This window comes from Syngnathoides biaculeatus, chromosome 11 (assembly GCF_019802595.1).
Source record: "Syngnathoides biaculeatus isolate LvHL_M chromosome 11, ASM1980259v1, whole genome shotgun sequence".
Taxonomy (NCBI): Eukaryota; Metazoa; Chordata; class Actinopteri; order Syngnathiformes; family Syngnathidae; genus Syngnathoides; species Syngnathoides biaculeatus.
Window position 1 is genome coordinate 14,352,731 of NC_084650.1, and position 13,654 is coordinate 14,366,384.

General features: G+C 47.4%; 2 protein-coding genes across 2 annotated transcripts; one reads left to right on the forward strand and one right to left on the reverse strand.

The window, feature by feature from the left end:
* The first annotated feature begins 181 nt into the window (after positions 1-181).
* Positions 182-5,280, forward strand: LOC133508483 (uncharacterized). Its single transcript, XM_061834605.1, has 2 exons — positions 182-1,085; positions 1,195-5,280. The coding sequence occupies exons 1-2, from the start codon at positions 230-232 to the stop codon at positions 5,118-5,120; spliced, it is 4,782 nt and encodes a 1,593-aa protein (XP_061690589.1). The 5' UTR covers positions 182-229; the 3' UTR covers positions 5,121-5,280.
* Positions 5,281-12,375: 7,095 nt separating this feature from the next.
* nanos1 (nanos homolog 1) lies at positions 12,376-13,322 on the reverse strand. The gene has a single exon (XM_061835931.1). The coding sequence runs from the start codon at positions 13,245-13,247 to the stop codon at positions 12,552-12,554; it is 696 nt and encodes a 231-aa protein (XP_061691915.1). The 5' UTR covers positions 13,248-13,322; the 3' UTR covers positions 12,376-12,551.
* Positions 13,323-13,654: the final 332 nt, after the last annotated feature.

Sequence of the window (13,654 nt, forward strand, 5' to 3'; positions counted from 1 at the left end):
AGCTTGTGACGTTGCGTTCAAACTCCTACGTTTTTATCGACGTCACTACGCCTCGCTAATTGTCCCGTTTTTGACACGAAGTCGCTCCTGTGTGACGCCACGCCGGCAGTGACCAGCGCCTAATAGCTTTAGTTGCCGACTTTTTGGACCCCGAATCTCCTTTAACGGACGACTTAAAGAAAACTGAGCGACCAGACCAGAAGCCGGCTCTGCTGACTTCAGGGACACTATGGAAAATGCGGTGTCGGCTTCAATGAAGCGCGGCACTTTGAACAGCGATGAAAACACCCCGTTGAAAAAATTCTCCGGGCCACGGATGACCAAGCAGTTCTTGAAGGATCACTGCAAGCAAAACCGGCTCTTCTCCACACCTTGTTTGAACGACACCCTCTACCTACACTTTAAGGGTTTCTCCACCATCGAGAACCTGGAGGAGTACACTGGGCTCAAGTGCCTGTGGCTTGAAAGCAACGGGCTGCAGCGCATTCAGAACCTGGACGCGCAAGTCAACCTGCGCTGCCTTTTCCTTCAGCAGAACCTGATCCACAAGCTGGAGAACCTGGCGCCTATGCAGAAGCTGTGCTCCTTAAACGTCTCCAACAACTACATCAACACAATCGAGAACATCTCCTGCCTCCCTCAGCTCAGCACCCTGCAGATCGCCCACAACAAGCTGGAAGTGGTCCACGATATCCAGCACCTGAGCGAATGTATGGCCCTCACGGTTCTGGACCTGTCACACAACCTCCTTCATGAGCCGGGGATCCTTCCCGTCCTGGAGGCCATGCCGGAACTGCGTGTCCTAAATTTGATGGGCAATAAGGTGATCAGCAACATCCCCAACTACAGGAAGACTCTCATCGTCCGCCTCAGGCAGCTCACCTTCCTGGACGACCGTCCCGTCTTCCCCAGGGACAGGGCCTGCGCGGAGGCCTGGGCCCTCGGCGGTCTCGAGTTGGAGCGCAAAGAGAGAGAACAATGGGATAACCAGGAGAGGAAGAAAATCCAGGACAGCCTGGATGCCCTGGCGCTGATAAAAAAGAAAGCGCAGCGGAAACTGCGTCTCAGAGAGGAAGCGATGAAAGGTGAGGAGTTTTTTTTTGTTGTTGTTGTTTTTTTTTTTGTCGAAAACATTTCTTATTTTTCGTTCTCATCGGTGTAGATTTTTATAACCGTCTACTCGCCTTTTACTAGGTCACTCCGAGTCTTCTATCATTTCACAAACCCATTGTGAGGAATCGCATGCTGAGAACATTCAAAGCTTTGTGCAAGGCACACTGGACGCCCACGACGAGTTCCTTCAAAGTCAAAGCACGCAAGGGTCGGATAAAATCCAGGAAGATGGTAACTCGGAATCTGAGCCGTTTGATGAAGGTTTAGGGGACAAGATCGTAGACGAGATCTCTGACCATGATGAACAAGCCCAAGAATCACATGAAGAGAAGAAGGTGCTTCTTGGCGATGAAGCAGGAAGAGAACCTGCAACAGATCTAAACCATGACAATCAAGACCACCACCCTTCAGTGATGGTAAATTCTTCTAATGAACCACTCAGTCCTAGTCCAGTGGGGACTGGGCTGGGGGGTGCAAGTCTATTCCACATTGATGACCTTCCTTCTCTTGAGGATGTGGAACCCCTTGCTGAAAACATCTTTAGCCTTGCACGGGACACACCGGAGGCCCATCGGGAGTTTCCCGAAGGTCAAACAACACCCCAAGTTGCTACAAATCAGGAAAAAGGCGAAGAATTCGAATCGGAGCAGTGTGATAAAGGTTTAGAGGCTGAGATTAAAAACAAGAGATCTGAAGAAGATAGCAAAAATGCTCAGTGGGGTCATGGTGAGAAGGATCATTTTATTGTCAATGAGAAAGAAAGAGAGCCTGCAGCAATTTTAAAACCCGAGATCCAGCTTTCTACGGTGAAGATAGACTCACCAGAAGAGTCAGAAGGTCCCAGTCTTCTGGAGGATGCAATGTTGCTTCCTCTTGGTGACATTGTTTTCGGAGGTTTGGAAACAACTGCAGACGACAAACCGGAGGCTCTTGAGGAGGACCTCCCAAGTCGAGCAGTACTACTGCAAGCTGATCAAAAGCAGGAAAGGGGCAAAGACTCAAATTCAGAGCAGCTCGTTGCAGGACTGGAGATCAAAGCGGAGCACTGTGAGAAAGCTGAATTTGAAGAATCCGCTTGGCACGTGGGTGCAGATGAAGACAGAAGAGAACCCAGAACAATTGTAAACCCTGTCTCCCAGGAGACCCAGCTTCTTTTGGTGGTAGATTCTCCCGAAGAACCACAAGGTCCCAACCCACCCAATTCACTGCAGCTTGATGATTTAGACACCATAATTGAAAGTGAGATGTCTGAAGATCAGAAGAAAGCCCAGCAGGTGGGTGCAGGGGAGGATCAGTTTCTTGTAGCTGAAGCAGGAGCAGAATCAATTATAATCCCTGAGCACCAAGAGAACACACTTCCTTTGATAATAGATTCTCCTGATGAGCCACACGATCCTGCTCTACCAGGGACTAAGCTTCAGGATGCAAAATTGCTCCACAATGATGATGGCTTTGATCTGGAAGATCCAGAAACAGATCTTGAGAACATCCATACATTTATGCAGGACACACTGGAGGCCAATGAGTTTTATCAACGTCAAACAGCACAGTCATCTGACGAAAAACTGAAAAAATGCAAAGAGCGTAATTCAGAGCAGCTAGTTGAAGGTCTGAAGGCACCTGAGGAAGATGAAGAAAAGGCTCAATTGGGTCATGATGAAGAGGATCTGGTTCTTGCTGATAAACCAGGGAGTGAACTGATAATAAATGCAAACACTGAGCGACGGGAGAATCAACTTTCTTCTGCGAGGGTAGATTCTTCTCAAGGACAACGGGATAAAGCAGCGCTCCAGATTAATCTTCCTGTTCTTGACTATATCGAACAAACTACTGAAAACATCCAAACCTTTAGGCAGGACCCATTCGAGGACCATGAGGAGTTTTTCCAAAATTGCGCAATGCTGGCATCTGACAAAAACTATGAAAAAGACAAAATCAACAAATCAGAGCAGCTTGAAGGAGGCTTGGAAGTCAAAATTCCAGAAGTTATGTCTGAAGAACAGAAGGAACAAGCTCAGCAGGTTGATGGAGTGAGTGATCATGTTCTTGGTGGTGAAGCAATAATTGAACCTACGACGATTGTACACAATGAGCAGCCAGAGACACAGCTTCCTTCGGTGGTGGTTGAATCGTACAATCCCTGTCCAGAGGGCGCTGAACCACCAGACAGAGTTCTGTTTCACATTGATGATCTTCCTGATTTTCAGGGTATGAGACCAACTGCTGAGAACATCCAAAGCCTTGTGCCGGACACGCTGGAGGTCCATGATGAATGCATCCAAAGTGAAACAACACAAAAACTGAAAGAAAACCAGGAAAAAAATGAAGACTCCAAATCAGAGCAGCTTGATGCAGGTTTGGAGGTCAGAACTGAAGAGCACATTGCTGAAGAACGTGAAGATCAAGCGCAGAAGGCTGATGAAGAAAGTCGTGTTCTTGGTGATGAACCAACAGTGGAACCTTCAACAATTGTAAACCATGAACATCATGAGAATCAGTTTCCTTCCATGAAGGTAGAACCTCCTGAAGAACCGTTCAGGAGCCAAATGGGACGAGCGGCGTCACTGTACATTAATGATCGTCCCAAGACTGTGAATGTGGAACCACGTGCTGACGACAGTCCCGGCCTTGTGCAGGACACATTGGAGGTCCGGGATGGGGTTCTACAAAGTCAAACAACACTGCGATCTGATGAAAAAATGGTTAGAGGATTGGAGGCAAAGAATGAAGAAAAAATGTCTTTTGAAGATGAACAGGCTCAGCTGGTAGATAAAGAGGGGGATCGGGTTGTTGTTGAATCTGGAGGAGAACCTGAGCACTCTGGGCACCAGAATAATCCGCTTCCTATGGTCTGGGTCGAGTCTTCTGAGGGATGGCAGGATGCAGACCCGCTGTGCATTGATGATATTCTTCTTGAGGATGGTGCACCACCTGGGATAAACATTCAAAGTTTTGTGAAGGACACACTGACGAATGCCTGCGAGCAGTTCCTCCAAAGTCAGACTACACTGCAATCTAATGAAAACCAAGAGAACAATGAAGACTCTAAACCAGGTCAATTTGATCAAGGTATGGAGGACGAAACAGAAGAGTTTGCTGAAGAACCGCGAGAACAAGCCCGGCAGGGTGGTGCAGAGGTGGATCAGCGTCGTTTCGATGAAACAGGAAGAGAACCTACAACAAATGTAATCCTCGGACACTGGGAAAACCAGGATCTTTCAGAGATGATAGGGTTTCATGAGGAACCACAGGGTCCTGATACACTGGGGACTGAACTGGTGGATACAGCGTCACTTTGCATTGATGACATTCTTCTTGAAGATGTTCAATCACCTGCAAAAAACACCCGTGGCCTTCCACAGTCCACACTCGAGGTCCATGAGGAGTTTCTCCAAACTCAACCAGTGCCTCTTGGCAGTAAAAACCAGGAAAAAGAAGAGTCCAGATCAGAGCACACTGATGAAGTGTTAGAGGTTGAGATGAAACCAAAGTCTGTGGAAGGCGAAGAAAAGACCCCTCCTGTGGGTAGCGAAGAGGTCGGGAATCATGACAATGAAGCAGAACAAGAACCTGCAACCACTGCAAACCCTGAGCATCACAAGAGCAAACTTCCTTTGGTCATTGTAGAGACTGAAGAACCACATAGTCCAGGTCTAGAGGGGATCGGACTAAAAGATGCAGAGTGGCTGCAGATTGGCGACGGTCCTGATCTTGATATTGTGGAAATGTCCTCAACTGAGCAGGTGGTCAAAGCAAAACCAGAAGTCCTATCTGGACTGGGTGGTGAGGATGGATCCATCTTGAGTGACATCCCTTGTGGGTCAGATAACAAGCCGTTGCTTTTAATGAGCAGCTGCTCCAATTCACCAGAACCACCTCCTGATTTATTACTGCTAGTTCTGGACCCCGAAGATGATGCGGAGCCTCCGGCTTCGGAACAACCGGAAAACTCTGATGTCATCCAATTGTTTTCTCCATCCCGCTATGAGGATGTGGACCAGCAATGATGTCATCAGACTTCGTGGCAGCACTTTGGACATTTTCTTGTATGTATGCACTTTAATTTGATCAGAGAAAAAGTTCATACGCGACAAAATATACCAAAGTAAACACACCAAAGTCGATCACTTCGTGATTACGCCAAACTTTTCACCATGAAAAACTGAATACCTGAAACAATTGTGATTAAAAACATTCTGGTTCTCTTCAGGAAAGTTGGACTCGTGTCTGTTGTCCAAAGGATCTACAAAAACTCAAAAGAATTGAGTAGTATGCTGCATCATTTATAAATATTACAAACGCACCAATACATTTTTTTGTTCATGTAGAATATGGCACTAGTATTGGGACATACTGTGGCACAAATAATCTGAAACAGATCCAAGTATTGGGACAGACCTCTTGACAAATATCACGGGAACTAGTCCATGAGAAAAGTACAAAGACCCCTATCCTCCCACTTTCTTAGCCACTTATCCTCACAAGGGTTCCGGGAGTGCCGGAGCCTATCCCAGCTGTCAATGGGCAGGAGGCGGGTGGGGTACACCTTGAACTGGTTGCCAACCAATCGCGCAAATAATCCATACAGACCCAAGTATTGGGACAGACCTCTTGACAAATATCACGGAAACTAGTCTATGAGCATAAGAGTATAAAGACCTCGAGCCACTTATCATCACGAGGGTTCCAGGAGTGCCAGAGTCTATCCCAGGTGTCATCTGGTAGGAGGCAGGGCACACCCTGAACTGGTTTCCACCCAATTGCAGGGCGCATCGAGACCGTCACACTCACAATCACACCTACGGGCAATTTAGAGTGTCCAATTAGTGTCACGTGTTTTTTGGGGTGAGGGAGAAAACCGGAGTGCCCTGTGAAAACCCACGCAGGCATGGGGAGAACATGGCGGACACAGACGGGGTCCTGGATTGGACCCAAGACCTCAAAACGGTAAGGCCAACCCTTTCCAGATGAGCCACCGTGATGCTTATATATAATCATCCATTTTCTTCACCCCTTATCCTCACAAGGGTCACGGGGCGTGCCCAACCCTTTCCAGATGAGCCACCGTGATGCTTATATATAATCATCCATTTTCTTCACTGCTTATCCTCACATGGGTCACGGGGCGTGCCGGAGCCCACCCCAACTGTCAACGGGCAGGATGCGGGGTACACCCTGAACTGGTTTCCTGCCAATTGCAGGGCACATGGAGACAAACAGCCGCACTCACAATCACACCGATGGGCAATTTAGAGTGTCCAATTAATGTCGCATGTTTTGGGGGATATGGGAGGAAACCGGAGTGCCCAGAGGAAACCCACGCAGGCACGGGGAGAACATGGCGGACAAGGGCGGGGTCCTGGGTCCAATCCAGGCCAACGATTTCCAGATGACCCACCGTGCCGCTTTTATATAATATATAAAACTAAATGAAACAGGTCGCGATAGCTTAAAAGAGCTGCTGGATGAATTCTCCCCCGGCCCCGCCTCTCCTCGCCTCGACCCGCCGGACCCCCTCCTGGGTCTCAACGACGCTATATTCCTTTTCACCTCTCTCGGACGCGCCGTGGAATGACTTTCATGCTTGGCTGCCGTCCAATTTTATCTCCGGGAGTTGTTGCTAGGCAACAGGGAGGGAGGTCCCCCTCGCTGTTATCGGCGGCCATCGGCGTGGCCGTCGTGTGGGTCAGAGGGTGAAGGAGGACACCCTACAAATGTAGACGTGAAATATCGAGAAGGCTCTGGAGGCACGTACAGAACAGCAGGATTCAAGAATTTGCTGTTACCGTAATTCCCGTCCGACAAGCCGCGACTTTTTTCACACGGTCTCAACCCTGCGGTTTATCGGTTTATGCGGCTAATTATTTTTTCCCTAACGGCCGCAAGGGGCCACTCGAGCGGAAAAGTAAAAATGAGAATGGCGGAATATATGTGCCGAGGAAGTGACTTTTACCGGCCCTGTTAGCGCTGCGCTTGTGTTAGCGCTGTGCTAGCGTGTTGCCTGGTGTGTTACTGGCGACTCGGGAACTCTCGAACACCCTAACGGCGGAGGTGTAACCAACAATAACGTCCGTGCAGAACCTCGTAACCCAACTCGAGGTCCAGTAGGTGAATTGTGTAGACCACCACACCAACGTTAGCATTAACGTACCGCGTCACTAGCGTTAGCGCGACACTAGCGTTAGCACTATGCTAGCGTGAAACTCTTTCTGTGTACCATCTTTCTTTGTAAATATATCGTGTTTCAATGTGGGGCGTGAGGGGCGTGGCTTTGAGCCAAGACTCAAGGAGGGGCGGGATTAGTGACGCAAGACCGCATTCATTTAAATCTTGCTAGCAGAGCAGATAAACGAGCTCCGTGATGTGATTCATCAGCGTGAATATTAATGTCTTTTGGTAAATACCAATGGGATGTTATCCTTTGAGTTATTGAACACTACCTCTGTCATGGGGGGTTGCCAGTGCACTTTCTTACTGTCGGCTATTTTTAGGCTGCCCTTTAGAAGTCTAACAGCAGCAGCAAGAAAAAAATGAAGCCTTTAGAAAGACAAAAATAACTCCAAAACTTCTGGTCTGGTCGTGACCGAGAGAACAAGATCCCGGATACAAGCGGTCGAAATGATAGGTGTCCGGGCTTTCCCTTTGAGAGAGGGCGAGAAGCTCGGTCATCAGGGAGGGGCTCAGTGTGGAGCCGTTGCTCCTCCGCGTTCAGGGGAGCCAGATGAGGTGGCTGGTGCATCTGATCCGGATCTGGTGAGGTGTTCCGGGCACGTCCCGCCGGAAAGAGACCCCGAGGACGACCCGGGACACCCTGGAGAGACAACGTCGCTCGGGTGGCTTGGGAACGCCTCGGGATCCCCCTGCCAGAGGATCTGGATGAAGTGGCTGGGGAAGGGAAGTCTGGGTATCCCTGCTGAAGCTACTTCCCCCGCGACCCGACCCGGGAAAGCGGTAGAATATGGATGGATGGATGGACTTCTGGTCTGCTCAAATCAAATATTACTCCGGAGGTGTGATCGTGAATCTCTGAGCGTGAGCTGTGGCTTACAGCAGCCGCTTGCATTTGTTGTCATTTTGTATTTATGTTTGTTTGTGTCATGTTGTTTTTTTCATAAAAAAAAAAAAAATCACTGGAGGTTGTCGTTTTCCAACATAGGAAAAAAAAAATTAAAAGAATTATTCGAGAAAAACTAATATTTCCACAGGAATCGCCAAGATATAAATGTTTTATTACAGCTGTAAATCCCTCAAATGACTTCGAAATGACAAATATGGACCCCCCCCCCCCCGTCCCCCTCCGTAGTTCATTTCAACAAGATGAGAAAAAGGAAAAAGTATGTGTGAGCGACCCCCGGGAACTGTCTTAAATCATGAAAAAAAAAAAAATGATGCATAATGCATATCAAACTTTAAAAGCCTGCGCTCCGCTCCGTCAGACATTATTGTGCACTCAAGTCAGCCGGCGCGGCTCGCATTATGCGCTGACGTAAGATACACATCTCGCTAACGAGATTATGCGGCGCGGCGCTAATGGAGACGCTGGCCCGCCGGGGAATAGCGGAGCTAGCCCGCGACGGTCTCGCTCGCACTTAGCCGGTATCCATATTTCATGGCGGGGGGGGGGGTGGAGACGTGCATTTGGGTTGCAGGCAGGAAAAGTTTGTTCATTCATCCATTTCTGAGCCGCTTATCCTCACTACGGTCGAGGGAGTGCTGGAGTCTTTCCCAGCTATCTTCGGGCGGGAGGCGGGGTTGCACCCCGAGCTGGTTGGCAGCCAATCGCAGGGCACATCGAGACAGACAACAGTCGCACTCGCAATCACACCTATGGGCAATTTAGAGTGTGTTGCATGTTTTTGGGATGTGGGAGGAAACCGGAGTGCCCGGAGAAAACCCACGTAGGCGCGGGGAGAAGAGGCAAACTCCACACAGGCGAGACTGGCATTCGAACGCTGGTCCTCAGAACTGTGAGGCCACCGCTCGAACCAGTTGCTCCACCGTGCCGCCCTCACAATTTGTTTCGTTCAAAAAATTGTGAGGCTTTTTTTTTTTTTGGTCTTGAGATACAAGCACAAATTTGAGATACAAGTGCACTCAGACCTCCACCGCTGCAAAAAATCATCCATCCATTCTCTTAGCCGCTTATCCTCACAAGGGTCACGGGGAGTGCCGGAGCCTATCGCAGCTGGCAGCGGGCAGAAGGCGGGGTACGCCCTGAACCGGTCGCCAGCCAATCGCAGGGCACATGGAGACAAATAGCCGCACTCACAACCACACCTATGGGCAATTTAGAGTGTCCAATTAATGTTGCATGTTTTTGGGATGTGGGAGGAAACCGGAACGCCGGGAGAAAACTCACGTAGGCACGGGGAAAACATGCAAACGCCACACAGACGGGGCTGGGATCGAACCCGGGACCTCAGAACTGTGAGGCCAACGCTTTCTACCGTGCCGCCCATTAATCCATTGGAATTGCAAGGTAGCAGAAATGTTTTTTTCTACGAGTGGCGAATGAATAAACACATTAAACAAATAGTAGAAATTGTTGTGATTACTATACATTATTAATTCAATAACTTAAATTTTTTGGGGGGCTTAAATGAAATTCTAAATCACATTTCAGTAGTACAAATTGCTCTTCTTATTTTGCCAAAAGATGCGAAGAAATGACTGAAGTTGCTGTAATTTGCATGCCGGGCCAATAGATGGCGATGTTTGATTTGTTGTCTACATGACTTTGCAGTCCAAAAAAACATGAACAGCGAATATTAGGGTCTAATTTTCATAATGTCTGATGACAGAATTGAATAAATTATGAATCATTGCCCAACCACTTATTTTTCAGATTAATTAAGGCAATGTGTCATCTATCCGTCCTCTCGGCTAAAAAGTTTTCAACGCGCATCATGTCATGTCGCCGGCTGAGAAAAATTCAGAACAACCCAAGTGAAAGCACAAATATTCCATAAGAGTTTATTATTTCTCTAGTAATTTCATATGTTTATTGTTCTGCACAGCAGCATACAGCCCCCCCCCCAAAAAAAAATGTGTGGTCAAATATAAATAACTACAGTATTTTTCATCACCATCGCTTCTTCATTTGATCCAAACAACATCGACAACAACAATAAGAACAAAAAGTACATTTGCCGAAAGAAGTCCTGGCACGTTATACAAAGATCCCAAAATACTATCAAAACAAAAAAAAAATGTCATCAAAAATGGCACGCTTTCAATAAACCGCCTTCAATATTGTTTTATTCATTTTTTCTCTTCTTCAAAAGTACAAAAATCAGGGTTGAGGTAGCGCCCCCGCGTGGCCACTCTTTGTTCAAATCCTGACGTCACACACGGCGTGCCGGCCGGTCGATTCCTTTGGTAAACTGCGCGGTCCTGCGTACATTCACGACAATTTTTGCACGATTATTGTTGATTATTATTTGGGAATTCCTCGGTAATAAAAACAAAAACAAAAACGAGCACGTGGTCGACATTCATATGCTTTGGTCCCCAAGTGGGGAACAGAAGAAGAAGAAGAAGAAGAAGAAGCGCTAAATCCAGTGTGTCGATGGCCTTATTTGGCAATGTAAACATAGATGAAGGCGTTTGGCTTGTGTGTGTTTGTAGGGGTGGTGGTTGGTGGTGGTGGGCGGGGGTGGGGGGGGAGGTTCCTTGGAGGACTAGAACAGTTCTCCCAAACAGAGGCCGCATTGTTTTCCGCCCCGGCCCGGCTCGTTGCGGTTCCGCTGTCAACGTTTGTGGGTTCAAGCAACTCCTGACCGGACACATTCTTTTGGTAAACACTCGTTTTTTTTCCCCTCCCCCCGGGAACGGTAATCACGGCCATGGGTGGATCGGACCCGGGGTGTGTTTGGTTTTCACGCGCCAAAACGTGTCAAAAATGGGAATATGCGGTTATGTAAATAGCGAGAGGCGTCGCAATAAAAATATGTCATTATTAATGACCGTAGGTCATCGCAAATTTGGTTCCATGTGGGCCTTTTGACCCCTGGGTGTCTTTAATGGCCTTAAAAAAAAGGAAATAGAAAATGATCAAAAAATACGAAACATTATGTTCATATCCAGTCTGTGACTATCAATATTTCATGTTAAATATGTCAAACGAATCCTCCTGGTCAAGAAGTTTCAAGTGGGTCAGTTTGACCCATATTGAACCAATAGTGATCCGATACACGAGGGGGGAACCCTCCCCCGAGAAAATATTGTTTTTATATCATGATTCCATCTGCGATAAAACCCTTTCATTGCAATTTTGGAAAATGAAACCAGTTCAAAGTTTGATATGAGTCAGTTTTCCAGATATTGTTTCAAATGGGTCAATTTGACCCGGAGTTTGTTTAAAAGTGTCCAAGAGATATTGTTCATGTGTAACTTTTAACATAGTTCAATTTGGCCTGTCCAAAACCTTGTGAGGATAAGGGGCTTTTCACGCGAACTCGGTTACGCACCACTTCATCGCAAATATGTCAAATTTAGACATTTTCATCGAGTTTCGTATGGGTCGATTTGACCCGCGACGTAACAGGAAGGGTTTTTTAGTGGCCAACAAAACTTTTTTGTTTTTTTTAAACAAGGACGACAAAAAAGGTCAGCTTTGCTGCCAGATACAAAAATACTCAGTATAGAAACACCACATTCACATTCCTACTAACCAAAATACTCATTTTTTTTTGTTCATCTCGGATTACTGTACAATAGTGTACTCGTATACGCACACAATATCATCACACACTATAGGAAAGCAAAAATAAATTGAATGTACAAAGCATCATCGAGTGGATAAAGGGAACTATAAAAATAGATCTGGATACATCGGGGGTGTCCAAAGTACGGCTGAAGGTTATATTTTTATAATTCAGAGACTAAAAAAAAAAAAAAGTTAATAATTCAAAAGGGGGAGGTTAGGTAGTCAAAATATGATCGCAAAAAGAAAAGCAAATTAGTACAAAGCCGAAGAACTAAAAGTAACGTGACAAGGAGGAGATTAAGTGCTCCACTAAAAATGAAAAGAAAAAATATATAAAATAATGGATACAAGGGAAAAAAAAAGAAAAAAATTACTAAGCATGAAAAATGAATTGAAATGATTAAAAGACCACACCAAAAAAAATCATTAAAATGTTACAGTACATATAACACAAAGCATATACAGTACATTTGAAAAAAAAAAAAAATATATATATATATATATATATATATAAATATATATATATATATATTTGCTTAGGATATTTAGCGCTACATTGTGTTGGTCTAAATGTGATTATTTTAAATGTTTGTATTTATTTTTTATGTTTTGGACACCCCGTGAACAGTTATCATGTGTATTGAGATAAAATTCTAAATAAAACGGTCAGTCATCTGCAAATTGTTCAGTGCAAATTCTTCATCATACTTGAAAGTCTGTTTTTTTTTTTTTAGAATATTTTCATCCGCTTACCCCCCACAGCCCGGCCCCCCTTCAGCGGCCTCTGCGGGGGCTGCTCCTTGGACAGCGGGCAGTACTTGATGGTGTGCGCGTTGTCCCCGTTGGCGCTGCACAGCGGGCAGGTGTACGCCCGCAGGATGGGGCACAAGACCCGGCCGTCGGGCGTCTTGAGGACGTGCGAGCCGTACACCTCCTCGGGCGCGCCGTTGTTCCGGCAGAACACGCAGATTTTGGGCTCCAGCTTGGCCCGCACGGACGCCGGCTTGCCGCGGGTCCTGGCGCGCTCGAAGCCGGGGAAGCACCCGTGCGCCTCCCGCTCCGGGGGCTGCCGGCTCTGGAAGGGGTCGAGGATGGAGAAGCGCTCCTTGAGCTCGGCGACGCAGCCCGGCGGCGGGGGGGTGCCGGGCGGGCACCCCAGGCAGCAGCAGCAGGAGGAGCAGCAGCAGCAGCAGCCGCCGCCCCCCTCCGGCGCTGCGCCCTCGCAGGCGCACGCGCACTCGCGCGGGTCGTCCAGGCCCAGCGTGGCCTTCAGGGATTCGGTGATGGAGTTGGGGCTCATGTGGGGCATGCCCATCTTGGGGTTCTTGGTGACCAGCGTGGTCAGGCCCAAGTAATCGTTCCAGAAATTAAAAGTGTAGTCGTAGGGCCCCCTGGCGCTCAAGTAGTTGTGATTGAGAAAATCCATGCTTAGCCGGCGAGCGAGAAAGAATAAAATCCTCCCCCGGGACGGTGCGGAATCTCCGGCGGTGGCGGCGGCGGTGGCGGCGGTCTCATCTGAGCTTCCCACCGACTCTCTCCGGGCCTTATAAAGGGAAGGGAGGGAGGGAGGGAGGAGGTAGGCGGGGCCTGCTCGGAACCGAGTTTTGGATCTCCGCTTTTCATCTCCGCGCACTCGGAAGCGTGAGCTATTTTTTTTTTTTTTGGGGGGGGGGGGGGCTGTAAACTATGCATGAATTCACAGTCATCTATTGTTATATCTACAAGATATACATAAATAGTGTTAAGTGAATCGAGAAATATCAGCAGTGGCTGTTTATTCGCTCAGCTGACTTAAAATCCAACTATTATGGAGAAATATGTACAGACAATAAA

Bases quoted from the DNA above. Each gene is read 5' to 3' on its own strand.
- LOC133508483 (XM_061834605.1), top strand. From the start codon at position 230: ATGGAAAATGCGGTGTCGGCTTCAATGAAGCGCGGCACTTTGAACAGC. The intron at 1,086-1,194 runs GTGAGGAGTTTT...GCCTTTTACTAG, and splicing joins CAGAGAGGAAGCGATGAAAG to GTCACTCCGAGTCTTCTATC.
- nanos1 (XM_061835931.1), bottom strand. From the start codon at position 13,247: ATGGATTTTCTCAATCACAACTACTTGAGCGCCAGGGGGCCCTACGAC.